The sequence below is a fragment of the Chelmon rostratus genome, chromosome 18 (genome assembly GCF_017976325.1).
Source record: "Chelmon rostratus isolate fCheRos1 chromosome 18, fCheRos1.pri, whole genome shotgun sequence".
In the NCBI taxonomy this organism is placed as follows: domain Eukaryota; kingdom Metazoa; phylum Chordata; class Actinopteri; order Chaetodontiformes; family Chaetodontidae; genus Chelmon; species Chelmon rostratus.
In genome coordinates, this window is record NC_055675.1 from 14,543,844 (window position 1) to 14,562,898 (window position 19,055).

The 19,055-nt window shown below is 40.6% G+C and overlaps 2 protein-coding genes across 4 annotated transcripts; both read left to right on the forward strand.

Moving 5' to 3' along the window:
- Window positions 1-7,500: 7,500 nt before the first annotated feature.
- myct1a (myc target 1a) lies at window positions 7,501-10,179 on the forward strand. The gene is made up of 2 exons (XM_041958828.1): window positions 7,501-7,808; window positions 8,799-10,179. Exons 1-2 carry the CDS (start codon window positions 7,754-7,756, stop codon window positions 9,344-9,346), a joined length of 603 nt encoding a protein of 200 aa, XP_041814762.1. The 5' UTR covers window positions 7,501-7,753; the 3' UTR covers window positions 9,347-10,179.
- Window positions 10,180-10,549: 370 nt separating this feature from the next.
- On the forward strand, window positions 10,550-18,646 carry serac1 (serine active site containing 1). 3 transcript variants are annotated; one of them, XM_041958825.1, is made up of 17 exons: window positions 10,550-10,601; window positions 11,271-11,371; window positions 11,525-11,561; window positions 11,682-11,824; window positions 12,378-12,467; window positions 13,137-13,268; window positions 13,369-13,490; window positions 13,731-13,859; window positions 14,014-14,127; window positions 15,174-15,336; window positions 15,643-15,793; window positions 15,898-16,039; window positions 16,217-16,317; window positions 16,946-17,043; window positions 17,228-17,410; window positions 17,507-17,650; window positions 17,796-18,646. In XM_041958825.1, the coding sequence occupies exons 1-17, from the start codon at window positions 10,597-10,599 to the stop codon at window positions 17,930-17,932; spliced, it is 1,992 nt and encodes a 663-aa protein (XP_041814759.1). In that variant the 5' UTR covers window positions 10,550-10,596; the 3' UTR covers window positions 17,933-18,646. The 3 variants fall into 3 exon arrangements, with proteins under 3 accessions (XP_041814759.1, XP_041814761.1, XP_041814760.1); XM_041958827.1 differs by having other exon boundaries at window positions 13,369-13,439; XM_041958826.1 differs by having other exon boundaries at window positions 10,572-10,606.
- The last annotated feature ends 409 nt before the right edge of the window (window positions 18,647-19,055 follow it).

Below are 19,055 nucleotides of genomic sequence, written 5' to 3' on the forward strand. Positions count from 1 at the left end.
CAGACCCAGAAGTGGGGCAAAAGTTTTGATTGTTTTGATGTTGCATTGAGTGGTTACTAACAGCTTCCAAATTGAGCCTGAAGGGAGTACAGTACATTTCATGGTATCTGGTGATTTGTGGAACGTGGCTAATTTGACAACGCTGTCCTCTCTTGAGAGCAGGAATACATTAATCGGATCAGGCTTTAAAAGACGTACAAATGGTATTAGTTTATCTATACTTAACTCAAAGGAGATAGTTTTCCCAAGTTTTCCCCAAAAACATTTAAACATAACACATTAATACAACAAATTGGACAACTACTGGAGAGACACAATTAGTGCAACCTTGAACAAGCTACCCTGAACAAAGGCGACACAAATTTCATTTAGAGCTGTCATTTGGGAGCAAGCTTGTAACTGCCTATAGAAACAATGCATTATACCAAAGACCAGGAACACACGTTTATGTTATGTACAACTTATGCCAAGAGCCGTTTTATGTTCAGTCTAATGAAAACATAAGTGTTCTTCTTTGATTCTTACAAAACGCCTCGATGATATCATCACAGGTCCAGCTCTCATTTCCCAGGAGATGCATGGCAACCAGAGCACATCAAATAAAGTGTCACATCAAATTAGATTCCATGTCCCCCTTTGTAAATAAGCTAATGTGATCATGCAGTCAGAGGAGAACATATATAGTCTATGTCCAAGCAAATCCATTCACACACACTTAAAGTATACTGTATCTCTACTACAGGCAAAAGACACCCCATGTACTTCAGTATCCATTAACATTGTCTCTGTGTCTCTGTGGTTTGTGCAAATGTGGCTATGTTAAGGCAGTATTGTTCCCACAAACCCTCAGTGCATCCATCTGTGAGGATAACCACGGCAACAAGACCTGTCTTATCCGAAACGCTTACATGCCACGAGACATCAACAATAAAGCAACTGCTGGTACAAAGACTGTTTTGTGCAATGAGGTCAAGGTTTTCATCAGCCATCAGGCAGTGCAGTCACCCCCTTAACCGCAGGACACATTCAGAAGTGTATTTCTGGAACAAGCAATTTTGTCAAGGGACAAAATGGCATTATTTACAGCTCATGTCATTTACCACCTAATAGTGTTAAATAAGACTCCTGAATGTAGCTACAAGCTACATGGCTGCATATTCTCTACAGGTATACCTTGTTAGTTAGCAAATACATATGGAAACACCAACGGTTTTGTGTAGATTATTATGCAGTTTCCCAAAACAGGGATGACTCCTTGTTTTTTTTTGTATCCTTCCAGATAAATAACGGACCCATTCAAGGAGATCAATTGTCTAATTCTCACCAAATATGTTTCAATACATCAATCTGTCTTTGCTGCACTGGGCAGACAGCTCAAGGAGAAGCTTCTAAAATTAGATCAATGGGATTACAATCGGGATTCAAAGTGTGCACCCACACCTGCACACAGTGATGCAGAGGAGCCACGTGGCTGGTGATGCTGTTCTCAGCTTTCACAGAAACTGCCACCTCAGAAGCCACACAGGGAGCTGCCATATTGGATCTCAGCTCTGGTGTCACCTGACTTTCCTGCTACTTTGTGAGTGTCATCAATCTGATCTTGTCAGTGACGGATGATTTTGCCACAGAGACAGACTGTTTTTACGGTGGAGGGTTGGGATATAGCTACAGAACAATTATAAATGTACACCCACATTATTTGACTTCTAGGTAGGGGAAAGACTAAAAAAATCTGCTGCAAATACTGTATACCAATGAAAGAAAAGTTAGAGCAGAGGTGAGATAAGGAAGCCAGACTTACTCATCTTAATGGGCCAAAGGTTAAAAAGAATAAACATCATGGACGTAATTCATGAGTTATATGTACAGCAGGCTGAGAATATGATGGTCCACAATCCAGACAGCAATGCTGCCAGAGCGAAGTTAAGAGGGAGGACTAGACTTCACCATGTCAGCTTCTCTGGGGATTAGCTTTGCTATTGTCTGCTTCCCTGTCTATCCACATACAGAAATACATATGGACACACACACATGCACAAACTGTACTGTACATGCAAGCATGTACACACACACACACACACTGCAAACACACACATGCATAAACAGTAAATACATAAAAACACAATGCAGTAATATAATTTGTCACACACTGACTCGCTTAATCTCGTTTGCTTTGGTTGTTTCTTTCTTCCAAAAAAAATCCCTAATTTTTATGGCATTAAATCTGTCATACTGCATGGCACTATGCACAGACTCACAGCTACATGCATCTACATGTCTATTCTCAATCGTGAGGAAAACCCTCCACAAAAGCAAAGCAAACGAAAGCACTGACAGCAACTGAATGTTAGACACAGCATAACTGAATATAACCTAAAACATTCCAATGAACCTGAATACTGCACAATGTGACATTGCATATCCCAGCATATTCAGCTATGTCCTTCCCCATGCCACACATTTCTAAGCCATATGAACTTGAATTCCATCACTCTACAGATAGACTTAGAGGCTCATGAGTAGAAAGGACAAGATGCATGACATTTTTAGCGTAACAGTAAGCTGACACTGTTTTGCTGTGTCATGCTGAGCACTAGGTCACCTCTAAAAACACTGCAAACCAAGGTGGAGCAGTGTGAGTGAGTAAGCATTTTATGCCTACCTTGCAGCTTCTGCATCACATTGGTTATATCCCGAGAAGAGTGTCCATAGTGCCTGGGTGATGCCATGCCGCTGTCTTGAGGTAACCAAAGCCACAAACTCCTGTGCGTCACCCCGGCAAGGCTCTCATGCTGTGATTAGGACTAAGATTGGGTGGCAGTAGTTTTGTGTTTTCACACTGACTGCAGGGTATTAAGACCGAAGCGTGTCCATGTTGCTGTGTTTCTCTTTTCGAGTCATCCCTGTTGCAGCAGCAGTCTGCAATCCTCACACTCCGTGAAGCTCCTCCCCTGATGACGATGATGTAAGTGCATTCTGTATGTGTATAGCGTATGTGTATACTCGCCTGAGCCTTTTACTTCTGCAGACAGGACAGCTTCCTGGTCTGCATGTACTGCCACCTGCTGTCCAATCAAAAGGGACCAACAGCATGCCAGGTTATCTTCTCATGCCTACCGGTTCCACTGCAAGAGATGTGTGTGTGTGTGTGTTTGTCATTGAAGTGAGAAAGTGACAGAGAGGCACAACGAGGGAAGAGGAGAGAACAGAATTAGCTGTAGCAAAACCTTGCCTAGTGTGGAAAGAACACATTTCTTACTTGATTAGATTAGATTTTGAAAAAGCATGCATCTTCAATATATTAAAGGTAAAATCCACCCTAAAAGATAACTGAGATTGAAAGGCTACTACAAATACAAAGAATTCATTCTCTTCCAAGCAAACATATATTATATCTTGATGAATTAATGAAAATACAGACTGGGCTCCTCTGGGAACAGTTTTCTTATTACAGTCGTTATTTGAATTATTAGTAAACAGTAAAAATATGCTGAATTTGGGGTCATGAACCCAGTAATGACACAATTAATGTACTAAACCAGGCATCTCAAACCGGTTCCATAAAGGGCCGCGTGGCTGCAAGTTTTCATTCCAACCAAGGAGGAACACACCAGGCTGGAATCAATTAATCAGCTGATCTCAGTCTTCAGCTGACAACTAAGTGATCCCTTGATGTTGATTGGTTGGCCTGATGTGCTCCTCCTGGGTTGGAATGAAAACCTGCAGCCACGCGGCCCTTTATGGAACCGGTTTGAGATGCCTGTACTAAACTGATTAAGTATTTAGGAATAAAGTAAAAAGAAATCACCATGCCTGTTCTTATAGTACACTACGGGCTTCTCCATTATTCACTGCTTATTGAGCAGCTTCAGGATTTTTCTCAGGATAACATATTTTCATCCTGACCTCCTGCTGCTCCAGTTAAAGGGGGATTTGTTCCAATTCATAAATCAAAACCTGGTCCAAAAAAACTTGTCCTTTAAAGTAAAATGTCAAGACGCATGGACATTTGGCAGCTGGAAAGCCATCAGTGATACAAGTAAACAATCAATCAAAACACACCCCTGTCCCAAAACTATATTCAAGATATGCTACTGCACAACGGATCAATGCCACTCTTTAAAATGCAGGAGGGAGGTGTGAGGAACCACTGGCTCTGAGCACTTATCGCGATGTGTAATCCCATTAGACAAGTCCTTTCATCATCATCTCAGGAGAGCTCTTAGAGGAGCTGAAAGAGGAGCTACACTGCTCTGGCTGAAGTCTCATTCAATAAAGTGAGAGATATCGAAGAGTGGGCATGAAAAATATAAAAGATGAGAAATGATGAATTGATTTTAAATCCTCAGATCAATTTTGGTACATGAATCAGACTGAATGAATGCACAGATTCAGTGCATGTTGAATTGAACCTGATGCGATGAAAGTGTTGTCTAATCTGATTCAGAGATTAATTTATGGAACGGCTTTATGTTTATAAGATGGTGGCATTGGGAGCAGGTAAATGTGGGTGATTGTATGGGTGTGAACCAGCAGGACAACAAACCATCTTTCCACAGTCTATTAGGGAGTCCAAATTTCTACATCTCTGTATTGTCTAGGCTCCCTTTTGAAGCTCTGCTGTGTACCGTTTGTCTACAGTGACTGAGCAAACATGATGTTTACTGGGGAAAAAACACTCTTAGCCAAAATGATGTGGGGGATGGGTGATTATTTAGATACAGGAATTGTTGAACATGAAAAGCTCCTCATACCCAAAAGCAGGCATTATAGGGTATTACTGGCGAAGCTCACCACCAAATAAATTCTCTAACCAAGTTTCTCTATATTGTTAATAAAAATGACAAAAATTTGTTATATACAGGGCAAAAATAAATATGATCCATCAAGACTGCATGACTAACCAAGATAGCAAAGCCAGGAGCAAATCAATTACCTTCGCAGTTTAACCGCAATCCACACAATAACAACTAAATCTGCATTTCATCACAATAAATGTGCATTTGAATCTAACCATTTTGTAGTTACGTTGTCAGAAGCAGCCATTTGACTTGCCAGGGTGATACGGTGGGATTTAGTTGGACTAGCCGGCTCCTCTGCAGCAGATACGGGCTGCTGATTCCTACATTTTTATGCAGCTCAGCTCGGGGTGACCTCTACCGTTCAGAGCACCTCAGGACCAAACACATTCAGCAAAAGAAAGAGCAGACACTGCTGTAGCAGAGGGAGCAGAGACAAAGCACATGGGGGTCAATAGGAAATCTTTCTATAGGTACCAAACCTTTCCCTGTTAAAGTCAGTTTTCTTATCTAATCATTGCACAGGCAGAGAGCTGGGACCAAGACCGCCAGCGTGGTAATCTCTTTCATGCAGAGTTAGCACTTTTCTAAAATCTCATTAGAAAGTTTGTTGTCCACCTACATGTCAAAATCAACATAATGGCAAGGAGAGAAATGCTGTTCTGCAACTCTATTTTATACCAAGGTTATAAAACATCAAAAAAATGTGGATTTAAGTTGCAACCATTTTTCATTGTTTTCTATGGGAAAACATGTTTTTGCAAATCTTGAGCTGCACAATGTATGCAATATCAAATTGAGTGATTTTCTGCTAAAAATATGTGGAGGATTATGTATGTGTACAATACAGTAATCAGTACGTGTAGCCCAGCAAACTCACAGTACCACATGTGAAGAAGAGCTGTTTTCATGCTACATATTAGATATTATCTTAGCTCCCACATTATTTCAGGTCGGCCTGGATGTTTTTTCACTTGGACTATGTAAAACAGTCTAGTCTGCATGTTTAATGGACAGCTTGGGAGTGGATCTGCTCTCTGAGGCATGATGAGCTGTGCTGAAAAGTTATCGTGGAGTATTACTCCATCTACTGGTCAAGGAAGGAACAGAACATATAGTGGAAAACATCCCTTTTGGTTGGGCCTTTTTTTCAAAGCAATCCAGCCATCCAAATATTATTGGCCAGAGAGGTATTAATGTATATGTAGAAAAAACATTGAACAAATCCCTTCCCCCACCACATTATATTTTTATACATATGTGTTGTTCTGGAATGGCACATTGATAAAAGCTACAGTCCAGGAGATTGATCAGGTTTACAAAGTGAAAAACTCCTCACTGTTCTGTATGTTTTCTTAAACACAGCAATAAGCTGTAAGAAAGATAAATTCCTTATTAAGACATTAAGGACAGCACACTGTACACTGACATTTAAAAAAAAGCCATGAACTTAAGCTATGAACTTCAAAGAATGTCTCCACCTATGAGCAGAATGGCTCCGGTTATGCTTTAACGGAACAAGGTGGCCACACACAGTATTTCACAGAGTGTTATGGGTGTTTGTGGGTTATTTTGGACAGGTTTTACAGCATACCCAACAATTAAAGGAAGTTCAAGTTTTGATTGGGCTATTTCTCTTTCTCTTTGCTGGTTTGAAGGCTGAAGGTTGTGAACTTCTTAACATAATACACTCACAAAGGTTTTGTCTGAAAATCAAAACTTTTTCATCTCATTGAACAGGATTAATGGGCTGGCTTGATTAATGAGTTTGGATGGAAGGTGAAGGATGGTTTATGATCAACTCTGGAGAGTAAAATCAAAAGCTGATGGTGCAAACAGGCTGATCTGCATTAGATACATACCAATATGGCTACTTGCATCCTTCCCTCTGACTGTATTGATGACCTTGCAGATTTAGGCTTGGAAAAGATTAAAACAATGTAGGACCGAGAATGAGTAACAGCTTCGTTTTATTAACTGTATCCTGATTTGTCATGGGTAGACAAAAAAAACATTCACAATTCACAAAAGTCAAAAATGTTGGTGCATTGAAAGAGTAGCTGTGCTTCTTATCAGAGAACAAAGTTTTTGTGGATCTCTCCAACTAAGAGAGGACCAGACGTCCAATGCAGGCACTGCTGACCTGGCAGACACTGTGGAAAGACTGAGCACACTAACAAAGGCTCTGAAAATCAGAACATATCCACATACTTATAGTCAGTTTAAAAATGCACCAGAGCAGTATAATTTTTTTTGCATCATTACAACTGAGTATTAAAAGAACTCACATTATTGCCACCATCAATTCCTGCTGTGGTTTTGCCTTCAACACACATTTCAGACCGACTTGTCAGTGCTGGTGCAGCATATGGCAAAACTGTCGCCTGTGGTCTCTGTGGTGGAGGGAAAAAATAAGAGAGACAGATTGAAATATTTATCATTTCTGAAAGGAACAAAAATATTGGTGAGTGTGGTGGACTTTCCTATGGTAAAACCAGAAGCCTTACGGTGCTGGGGTGACACTGTTTCACATTAATCAACCTGAAGGAAATGATGGGGGAGGAAGTGATTATAGCAACACCCCGTCTCCCCACCACCAGGATCTCTGTCCTGGACAGATAAGCCACTCCTGTTGCTAATTTCAAGCAGAAAAGCAGGAAATGTGACAGCGTAGTTTTCCGCTTCCATAAACAAGACGACTGCCAGAGTTAGCCGCCAGGGCTGAGTCTCCCTCTGAGGGAGACAGACATACTGACAGAGAAAGTGAGCAAGGGACGAGGGAGAAAGTAAGAGAACAGGAAAGAGGGGAGGCAGAGAGACAGGAAAACCCATCAGAGGAAAAGAGAGACAGGCAAGAATTGAGTGAAGAAGAGGAGAAGGGAAAAGAAGAGACGGTAAAAGACAGACTGAATTGAGTATCAGTCTGTCTTTGTCTCCTCTGACAGAACAAAGTCATGGCTGAGAACAACACAAATCTCTTTCTGGAAATACTTCAGTCTTTTGATGCTGGTGAGTTGCTTCTAACTTCTCTGCTCTTATCGCTGCTCTTTTTCGTGTGGTCTCTGATTGGCACCGTTCTCTCAGGAATTCAAGCTTTAATCGCCTCTGGAACCGACACAATACGTGGTCCTGATTCATTTTGACGAAAACTTTATCCAACAAATTAGAATACTCAAAGAACCTCTCAGGATTTTTACAAATACTCACACCAAATCTTAAATGTACAGACGTGGGGTTTTTTTTGTTGTTTTTTTCCTCAGTTTTCCCAAATGTCATTTCCAGATGACTTTTGACCAGTGTCTCATTTCCTTTTTCCCAAAGTTAGAGGAAAAAAAACTGCTGTGGAAATATGGGCTGGTAGCAAAGTACGTTCAGTCTTAACGCTTAACTATTGAAAGGAAATTGATTTGTTTTCCCTGGCAGCAGTCCAATGGGATTTGTCTTAGCCTCTGCATTTTCTCTCTTCTCTCAAGCAGGCTTATTTTGGCAAAACAGCTTTCAAGGCAAAGATGCAATGAGTAAAAAGCCAGTGCCTTTTCTGTGGGAATGAAACACAATCAGTTTGTTGTCTCAAAAAAAAAACAACCTGTTCTCGTAAACATGAAAGAGGAAAGCCTATTATTATTATGTTAAGGGGCACCATCTTGAAACTGTTGGCAATCCTCCATGTGTTACAAACACATGTTTTTTGTCATCTTGGTAAAGGCATGGATTCTAATTAAAATTCCTTCCATTGCCAGGTGATGATTAAAAAAGACATTAATACAAAAAGTTATACAGAAGAAAGTGCATTTAGATGTATTGAATGTAAATAAATACCACTTAACTCTTGTCCCTCACAGGGAACCTGAAGAGTATATACGTTAATATGATGGAAGAAAAAACAAAAATCATGTAGAAACTAACAATATGGAAGATGTTTGTGAAGAATCCATCAAAAATAAAAACTGAAACATGGATCATAAAATATCTTTTTGATATGTGTTTCTCTCTTCACAGTCCCTCTGATCATAGCTTTCTGTGTGTCCATGGCGGTGGGTCTGGTCTTAGGGGCTCTGGTTTACGTGATGTTGACCTGGATGTCCCGACGTAGAGCAGGCTCTGCCAGCATCACCCGCCGCCCTCCTCGCCAATCACGCACGTCTTCCCGCAACCGGCCAGGCTTTAACCGCAACAGCAGCTACGACCGGCGCAGCAACAACAGTTTGGTCAGTGCTGCTTTCAGCTTCCACCGCCAGACTTCATCCCCAGATCACCTCGACCCACTGGGGCACAAATCCAGTTTCAGAGCCTCCACCTTCCACCCTCTCCTCCAGTGCAGCCAAATCGCAAGGGAGGCGGAGGAAGGGAGCCAGACTACGCTGCCCCGTACACCCACTCTGACCACGGCGACTGGATCATCTCAGACAGCAGCCCAGCCAGCTGCCACCCAACCCAGACCCGAGTCATTTTGGGGGAATAATGGCCTGAGGGGATTCCAAACTACACAGACCCCACCTCCAGCTTATGAGAGCATTATTAGAGCTTATCAGGAAACATGCACCTGAGAGGAGTGAAAGCAGCAGGCTGACTCTTGATGAGCCCAGAGTTGTGAATGGATTTACAAATGATATTGGACTGAAGCTGTATTGATTTATATGACCAGGTGGAGCTGAGTGGAGCGAACAAAGACGTCAATGTCAATTGCGTGCCCAGCTTAATACAATAAGACTCTGAAACAAGTCATCAGTTTTGTATGTCTTTTGGTTTGTTTATATCTGGTGTTGACATAAGCATACTTGCCTTTCATAACTCAATACAGATGCAAAATATTTACAGTCTTTTGACCCTCACAGCAATGTGGTAGTGGCTACTTATGAAGAGAAATTATTCTTCTTAAAATTAGCAGTCTATATTTAGTGGCGATTGACACACATGTATGTTTGCACAGAATCTTTGTTTAATTAAGACAAGACAAACAACTGCACACACATACTGGTGACTGGGTATTTATGCTGCAAAGCAAGACTTCTCCTTTGTCCCTGCTGATCATCTAACAACTATTCCAAAAGACAGAAGTATTGTGTGTGCCTACCCCAAACAAAGGCGATTGTTTGTGTGTTAACCTGTGATTAAGAAACTGTAGAAGTTTCACTGACATATTGATGCAAACCCTAGCGAAGACACCTTTAAACTAATTTGATGTTTTAATTGCTTCCTCGTGAGGTTATTTTACAGAGATGTGGTATTTTGAGTGCATGTGGCATTCAAAGTAATTTGGTGTGTCTGTGTGTGTGTGCGTTTGCATGTGCAGGGTCTGCATTTTTGTGAGTGTTTGTATTTCATATTTGAATGTGATTTACTTAACTTGGCTGATTAAGTTAATGCAATAAAAGCAAGAATGAAAAGCATGACAACGGAGTTTTCCATACAAAGCTTGTGGTATGTATGGTGTTTGCTAGCACAAACAAAACGCTGCCCTAGTCTTGCATGAGGCAACACAATATACGGACATTATAACATGGACACCTGCAAAATATTGCAACCCATTACAATAATCATCCAAACAAATACTACCTTAGAGAAGTTTCCAAAATTCCATTTTTGTTGACCGTGTTAAACAAATGTTGAGACCGTGGTGACATTAAGGCAACTACCTTATCAACACCAAATAGACTGCAATCTAGCACAACACTACAAGTTACAGCCTCACGCTCATCAGTCAGCTCGCGTTAGCTGCGGTAGGTGACGTATTATTTGTGAGACTCGTTTACTTTGTGTTTATGAGGAACACCGGGAGCTGCAGTCGTGGAGCTCGATGTGGTAACGTTAGTCCTTTTAAAACTTGTTAGCCGATAAATAAGGTAATGTCCCGGTTCGACAATGAAACTGAACCCGCACGAAAAGTTTATTGAGACAGTCAGCTGGCATCTTACAGTTGAGTAAGCTGGCGGTAAGCTCTAAACGTTAGCCAGAAGCTAAATCTTTAGTAAGGTTGTGCTAGCTAACGGTTAATTTAGCTTGACCCGTTGTTACCGTTAAGCTGTGTTTGTGTTAACGTGAGAGTTAGGACACGTTGGCTTGCTTTAGCGTAACACAAAGCTGAATGATGGGTTTAGACTGACTGACAGTTGAGATGGCAGTAACAACTGGTTTAGCGTAAGGCTAAGTTAGTTACTCCATGTCCATTGCAGCTACGTTAGCATACGTTAGCTAGATGATTTGTCAGCGATTTCATGCTCATCAAGTTAGTTGACGAGTTGACATCACGGTTAATTATTGTCACAGGTTTGTCAGAAGTTGATAGTGTCGCTTGTGTGGTCATAAGAAGAATTGTAGCTGGGCAGTCATATAAGTGCTTTAGCTGTGTTAACACAGCTAAAGCCACACGCTCGATTCTGCTGTAAATTTCTAGTGTGAGACTGGCCAAGGTTGTTATAAATGGCTTTGGTGGTCAGATTAATTTAGTCCCATTATACTGGGGATATGCAGGCGGAGGATGTCAGTTGCAGCTCTACGTTTGATCCGCTGTCGGAGGCTAAGTACGGCTGGGCCGCCTGGAGTGAAAAAAGTGCTTCAGTGGAAAAATTTAAGTAAGTCATTAAACACAATTGGCCTTAGTGTACACCGTTTTTTGTCAGCAACCTCACAGACACAAGTACTCTAAATACGTGGATTCAACATGTATGCTTTTGTGAGAACAGCTTCAGTTATCTAATAAAGATTCCCTTTCTGTTGAAATTTAGGGAAGTTTGCTAAAGTAACCGGTGCGGTTGTCTTGGGGTAAGTAGCAGCATTTGCGTACACATTTTAACCCTCGACTTCAAATGCAAAATTTGTATGCAGCAATTTGTGTGAAAAGAACTATCACTGTGCCACAGTTAATCAATTACACTTGTATAGGGGCTGTCTTTTTATCACTTATGAAGTGGAGGCCTTGGACAAGGCTGTGACCATTGACACTCATGCGATTCTTAAGGAGAAGTACAAGTCTTACATCTATCTGAGAGCCACTCCCTCAGATGAAAAGGAAAACCTGGCTGCAGGTACCGAATGTCCTTCACCTAGAGTCACCTAGAGTCTAATTTCCCACTTTAGCCTTGGTTTAGGTCTTGGACCAAAGTGGGAAATTTTCACAGGTCCATTTTAAACACCTGACAAAACTGAAAAGAATATGACAATTTAGATATTTATTTTAGTTAAGATGTATTGTTTTGGGAAATGACCCTACTTCCTGGACCAGCTGACATCTGGAAAATATATAGAGTGGCTTTATTTTTTTCTTATGTGGGCACAAAGTCATACTGAGCTTGCCATGTCCAGGTGCCCAGTGACATCTGTTAAAAATAATCCTTGTGTCTTTCCTTCCTTCGCCTCTCTGCTATCTTTCCTGCCTGTCTATTTGGGTCAGCCTGTTGACTGATTTCACTTCCACTGGTCAAGGGTCACGATCACCCCACCTACCTACCTATACTGAGATATATACCACATAGCAACCGTTACTAAATGGCTTCTGATATCTTGGTGGTGTTTTTGTAGAAATTAAATTCAGATTTTCCATGTCACCAGTAATGTTTTCACATTGTGCATCTTTTCCAGGGCTCACACACAAAGCAAGGAGGGAACTTCATAAAGCAGCAAGGCGGTTTCTGGAAATATCTTCTAGGCTTTTGCTGCAATCACTAGATGGTAAGAGACCAAAAGTTGACTTTGTACTGCATCAGTTCACCTAAAAATCACAGTTGAAGTGCACAGTGTGAACTGATAGTACAATCCCTCATGTTTTTAATATTGGAAAGCACAAGTTGTTGCTAATAGAAGCACAAATACTTGATTTTACTCAGAAAACTACAGTTCCCCAGTCATTTTTTGCCAAAGGAAACACCTGCCTTTTACATGCACATCCTGTTATGAATGTCACAGAGTTTGGGCTTAATGTGTACATTGTGCAGCTGGCTGTAATACAAATGACTAATTGTTTTGTTCACCTTTAAATTAACTCTGCGTGACTCACCCATGACTTGACAATGGTAATACACAGATTGTTTGACATTATATAAATATGTGACAGCTTTTTAATGAAATTGTACTCTAGTTAAACATCTAATAAATAAACTTCTGACTTAAAAATTAATAGCTGCCAAATTGATGACCCAAGTTTTGAAGCCACAAGGTTTGTAACTTTGTAGCAATAGTCATAATCTGAAAGTGGTACTGTAGATACTGGTAGTTAGTCTTGGTAGATAAAGTTTGAATGCAATTCCAGAGTGCCCTTTAGGAGTATTTTTTAGCACCCTTTATCCGCTTTGTTCTGTAAACATTCAACCAATTAGTTTGTTCTTTATTTGTATGTCTCAGAGCACTTTAGCCATGTGGATGTGGACCCACATGAGGTGGCATTATGGGTCTTACTAAAGAGGACACAGTCAGCCAATAAAGCCATCAGACTACAGGCTGTGCAGGAGCTTGCAGAAAATCACCACTGGCATGGTAAAATACCCCCAAATTTTTGAAAATCACCTAAGAATTACAGTAAATAAAAAAAGTGAAATGCGGTAGGATTGATTTACACCTGTTGTCAATAACACAGACTACCAGTACCAGACAGCTGCCCAGGTTATAGACCAGCGAACAGCAGTGGGCCTCGCCCGGACTCCTCAGGTAGACCTTCGATTCTTCCTGCGCACACCTACACTGCCTGACCTGGATGATGTAAGCATCTCTGTATAAATGTCTATTATGTAGAATACCTCCATTTCTCTATTACTTGCAAACCACACTCATCCACAGACTTAATTTGTACACTGAATATAATGGGCTCCACATTTTTAGATGTGTGTGTGTTGTGTATTTAAGTTTTCAGATATGTGATATTGTCTCTTGTTGGAATAGGTATATGGGAGATATAACAAGTATATTAGATGATAACTAAGATGTGTTAACTTTTGGCAGGGTTTGTCAGTAGAAGATGGACTGAGGCAGCTGCTGGGGTCTCTGCCTCAGTCGGAGGTGGACAAATGTGTTCAGTACTTCACATCACTGGCCCTCAGAGAGAGCACCCAGTCCATGGCAGCACAACGGGTAATTGAGACTGAAAGGTTGACTCACGCTGCATACAGTCTTTTGAAAAGGGACTACCTAGAGCACAGATTGTCAGGAGAACAACGCTTTGCTCTAAAAGCTTTGTTTAAAGCTTTAGACCTCTTACTAACGCATATGTTCTCCTGTTTTGTAGGGTGGTCTGTGGTGTTTTGGTGGTGATGGACTACCTTATGCACAGAGCCTCACTTCTGTTCCCTCTGAGAAGGTGGAATCCTTCTGTCTACAGGCACTGGTACAGCACTCAAAGGTAATGTTGGCAGATAATTATTTTTATTTAACAGATTATACTTATCAGTTACCATTCAATAGCATCTCTTGTTAACCTTCCTCCAGCATTTGAAAGTCAAAATCTAATTCAAAACACAAAGCACCTTTTGTTTTAGGTAAATTAGTTCAGTGGATTCTTATGTTTCGTGGTCAGAGGGACTCTTGTCAGCATTTAAGTATTTTTGGAGCACTGTTTTGTTTACACTGAGCACTGTCTTTGAATTTCACTGTTTCCTGAGCACAAACAAGTCAGATTCTCAGTGAGTTGGACTAACATTTGTGGTGTATGTGGTTGATTTTGATTGCTTGGTAAGATGAATTACATACCTGTCAACATTGAGATTTGAAAATAAGGGAAATTTTCCAGCACCAGCCCTTGACTGTCCAACCACCCTTACCACAGTCCACAGACTCCCTACATTTAGACAAGGGATTCACACAGTGAATCCTAAAATCACCACTAGGCAACCACTTGCTTTAAAATATCAAAGCAATGAGGACTGGGTTAACTAGTTCCTATATTAAAGGAAAGTGAAATGCTGTGAACATCCCAGCATTATTTAAATGAAAACACAAATGACCATATATATTCAGCACTTAGTTTAAATATGTATTACTTGACATCACTTACACATGATGCTTCAGACGTGACTGTGAGCGAGGCCACTGACAGGAGAGACAATCGGTAACAGAGGGTGACGAAATTGGATGGAAGAGATCTTATAAATGCAGTCATTGGTGGAACAAGTTCCTGTGCCTGTTGGGCACACTTCTGCAAGGTAGATCTGATGCTTTTCCCTCTGTGTGATACAGTGAAATCACTAATTGCTAAAAATAAGTGTGGCATATTTTCCAAAAAGCATCATTTGACAGACATTGCCCCTCATGAAGTACAGGTAAGCCATCTCCCATTTGGTGAGATACTTGCACAGATGTGTAAAATACGGGAGAATCCCAGGAAAAATGGGAGGGTTGACAGGTCTAGTGAATAAATGTCCTGAACTTACTGAAACATCTTGTTTGCAGGTCCAGAGCCACTGTGACCACATAGTTGCCAACGGGGGTCTGCAGCTCCTCCAGAGGGTTTATCAGCTTCGCAGAGACTCCCTGAAGATTCAGAGAAACATTGTTCGTATCATAGGAAATTTGGCACTCAACGAGAGCATTCACCAGGCCATTGCCCAGTCTGGTTAGTCATCTGATTATTCCATCTAGGATTCTGGTTATGTGTAAACTTGACTGGGTACACTGAGAATGGTATTAAAAACAAGCCTAGATCATATTCACATATTATACATATTTATCATTACAAATGTTATGAGTCAAATGTGAACTGTTTTTTATGTTGTCACCACCAGAAATGTTGTTTGTTTGTGTTTGTTTTCTGATTTTAATACTTTCTGCCCCAACCGTACTAACCAACTGATAGTAATGAATCCTTTTTTTTTTTTTTTTTTTTTTTTTTCTTTCTTCCTTACCTATAAAACATCTTTAGGCTGGGTATCTGTCCTGGCTGAGATGACTCAGTCTCCTCATGTCATGCAGGCATCTCATGCAGCCCGTGCTCTGGCCAACCTGGATAGGGAGGCGGTGAAAGAGAAATACCCAGACGGCGTCTATATCCTCCACCCACAAACACGTGGCAAGTAGGAAAACAATTAATTCTATTGTGGTAGATTTTTTTAGAATGTATGTTTCACTTTAGTTTATATGTAAACCAACACTTGTCTTTGACACTGTTAATTTCCAGCCAGCCAATCAAAGCAGACGTGCTCTTCATCCATGGGATTCTAGGGGCAGCTTTTAAAACGTGGAGACAGAAGGACCGAATGATGTTAGAGGAAGAGGGGGGGCCAGACAGCACAGACGACTACACGGAGTGTTGGCCAAAGGTGAAAATTCCACCTAGTCCTTCCTCTAATTATTTTGATTTATTTTAAGCATTGTGGATCACGATAAAGTCTTTCCATGTTTTATTACTGCAATGAAATTAAATCTTTGGGACAACTACGGATTGGTCATCTCTCATTGTTGTTCTTCTGTGTTGTTGTGTCCTCTTTTATTGATAGTCATGGTTGGCTACTGACTGTCCAAATCTGAGAGTACTATCAGTGGAGTATGACAGTCACCTCAGTGATTGGATGGCCAAGTGTCCTGCTGAGAATCAAAGGTGAGGAATCTGTAGTTTCCATATCTTATATCTATCTTTCCATATTTCCACTGGTGTTTACTGTAGGGTGTACTGTATAGGAAAATTATACTTTCTGTTATCAGAGAACCGCCAGTGGTCTTTCTGTGTGGAGTTTGCATGTTCTCCCTGTGCAGCGTGGGTTTTCACCGGGTTCTCCGGCTTCCTCCCACAGTCCAAAAAAAACATGCTGAGGTTAATTGATAACTCTAAATTGTCCGTAGGTGTGAATGAGCGGTGTGCGTGGTTGTTTGTCTGTATATGTAGCCCTGTGGTAGGCTGGCGACCTGCCCAGGGTGTCCCCTGCCTTCGCCCGAGAGACGGCTGGGATAGGCTCCAGCCCCCCCGTGACCCTGCAAAGGATTCAGCGGTGTATAGATAATGGATGGATGTTATCAGAGAAATATTTATTTTACTTAGTAGTTATTACTTACTAAACGGAATAATCTTTGTAATTTGGACTAATTTATACATGACAAAGCTAATTAAGCTACCATTCTTAATCAAATTAAATGTTTCATTATCCCAATTGTCCCAGTATTCATTGTGCACAATTCCAACAGACTCTATTAGCAAATTGTTAATGAATTTGTTTCTTTTGTTGCTTCAGGAAATCCTTGGCCTATAGAAGTCAAGAACTGCTAAAGAAGTTAAAGCTGGCAGGAGTTGGAGAGAGGCCTGTGGTCTGGGTAGCCCACAGTATGGGAGGTATTTTGTCAAAACTTTCCTTCCACAAGCATGTTAGATTTTTACACATATCCCTTGAATGAACACGAAGAACAAATGGCTTGGTCTTATTCGACACATGTACCTACATGCGATTTGATTTGTCTTATTTAAAAGTTGCACTCACTGTCTGTCTGTATCCTCTTGTATGTGATTTCTCCATCAGGATTGCTTGTGAAGAAAATGCTGCTGGATGCCTCAGAGGACCCAGATATGCATGGACTGTTAGAGAACACCAAAGGCATTATGTTCTATAGTGTTCCTCACCATGGCACCTTTATGGCAGAGTACTCTGTCAATGTCAGATATCTCCTCTTTCCCTCTATAGAAGTCAGAGAACTTTGTAAAGGTAAGTGATTTTAATGAATTCCGAGGTCCAAGACTGTTTGTGGTTAATAGAAATTGTTCAATATCTAACTGTGAGTTGTTGCCCATGTGTTTTAAGACTCACCAGCACTGCGCAACCTGAATGAGAACTTTCTGAACATGGCCAAAGAAAAGGAATTCAAGGTGCTGAGCTTTGCAGAGACACTGCCAACAAACATTGGTCCCATGATCAAGATACTGGTGGTACCAACACAGTCAGCAAGTATGTAACACTTATGCACATGGGAAATGAGACACATATCTTAAATATGAATGCATGAGCTAAAATAGCATAGATCTTGCAAGCTGTGTGTCTGTAATCTTGTTCCTTTAGCTCTTACCTTGAGCCTGCTCTGGTTTGGTTTCAGATCTCGGCATCGGGGAGCTCATCGAGGTGGATGTAGATCATCTCAACATCTGCAAGCCAGAGAAGAAGGACTCATTTCTGTACAAACGCAGTCTCCAGTTCATCCAGGAAGCACTGCAGAACTACATCAGCCACTGACTAAAACATATGAACACAAACACACTGATACAACTTACTGTTTACTTGAAATGTGGGACAGCACTGTCACCCAAACCAAATGGAAACGTAACCGCATCTCATAGTACGTTCACATAAACAACCACTAATGTGATCATAGTATGACTAGGGAAATTAAATATATACTCATTGATTTCCGTGATGAGTTGTCATTTGTGATGAAAAAAAACTTGGGTGTAATGTTTTTCACCTAGTCATCCTCATACATTAGTCTCTCACTAGTAAATCAGGTGATTTTTTAAAGATCACTTGAATTTTTATACAATGCAAGTTCAGATCATAAAAATGTGTCCTGCATTTATTTTTCCATTTCATCTTAGACTTACTAGCTTAACATATGGCACATGATGCTGATACTATATTTACTTTAAGATGCACTGACACCATTGCCACTCTTGCTCCTCAGTATTTTTGACCAGAGTGATGATTTATGATTTTATTTTTCTATTTATCTATTTTATTCTACCTACAGTGTGACAGTCATGTTGTTTGCCAAAACCTATTCCTTCCTGAACCTTACCTCAAATGGACCTGTATCAATATTACTTCAGATTGTTTTGTATGGGACTAGCAATCAATCAAGCAGTCCGAATTGCCGCCATCAATCGACAATGAATAAATGTTGGAGGTTGATTTTTTTTTTAAAGTATATCAATGCTTCACTGTTGTGAAATATGCAATGTCGTGCTTTTCCTGTCGGTGTGACAAAACTGCAAAAATAAACTACATGCTTCTCAGGTTAAACAATATGATCACATAAACAGACAATATGAATCTGTTTACTGTCAGATGTTGCCATATAGTGGTACATGTCCCTTTAATATCTGGGTGTATTAGACTATTGTGGGAAATATTGCAAAGCTAGAGTAATACTGGACAATATGATGATGTACCTTTAATTGTTGATCATCGTTGAACAGTTAATTCACAGGGTTGGTGAAAAGCAGACATTCCCAGTTGGTTATTTAATCTGTCAACAGCTTCTCAATATGTATATTTAAGAAATGTAATTATAGCTCATATATGAATACAGCGCTACAACGTAACAGACGTGTGACAAGATTTAATCCATACAACACACCAC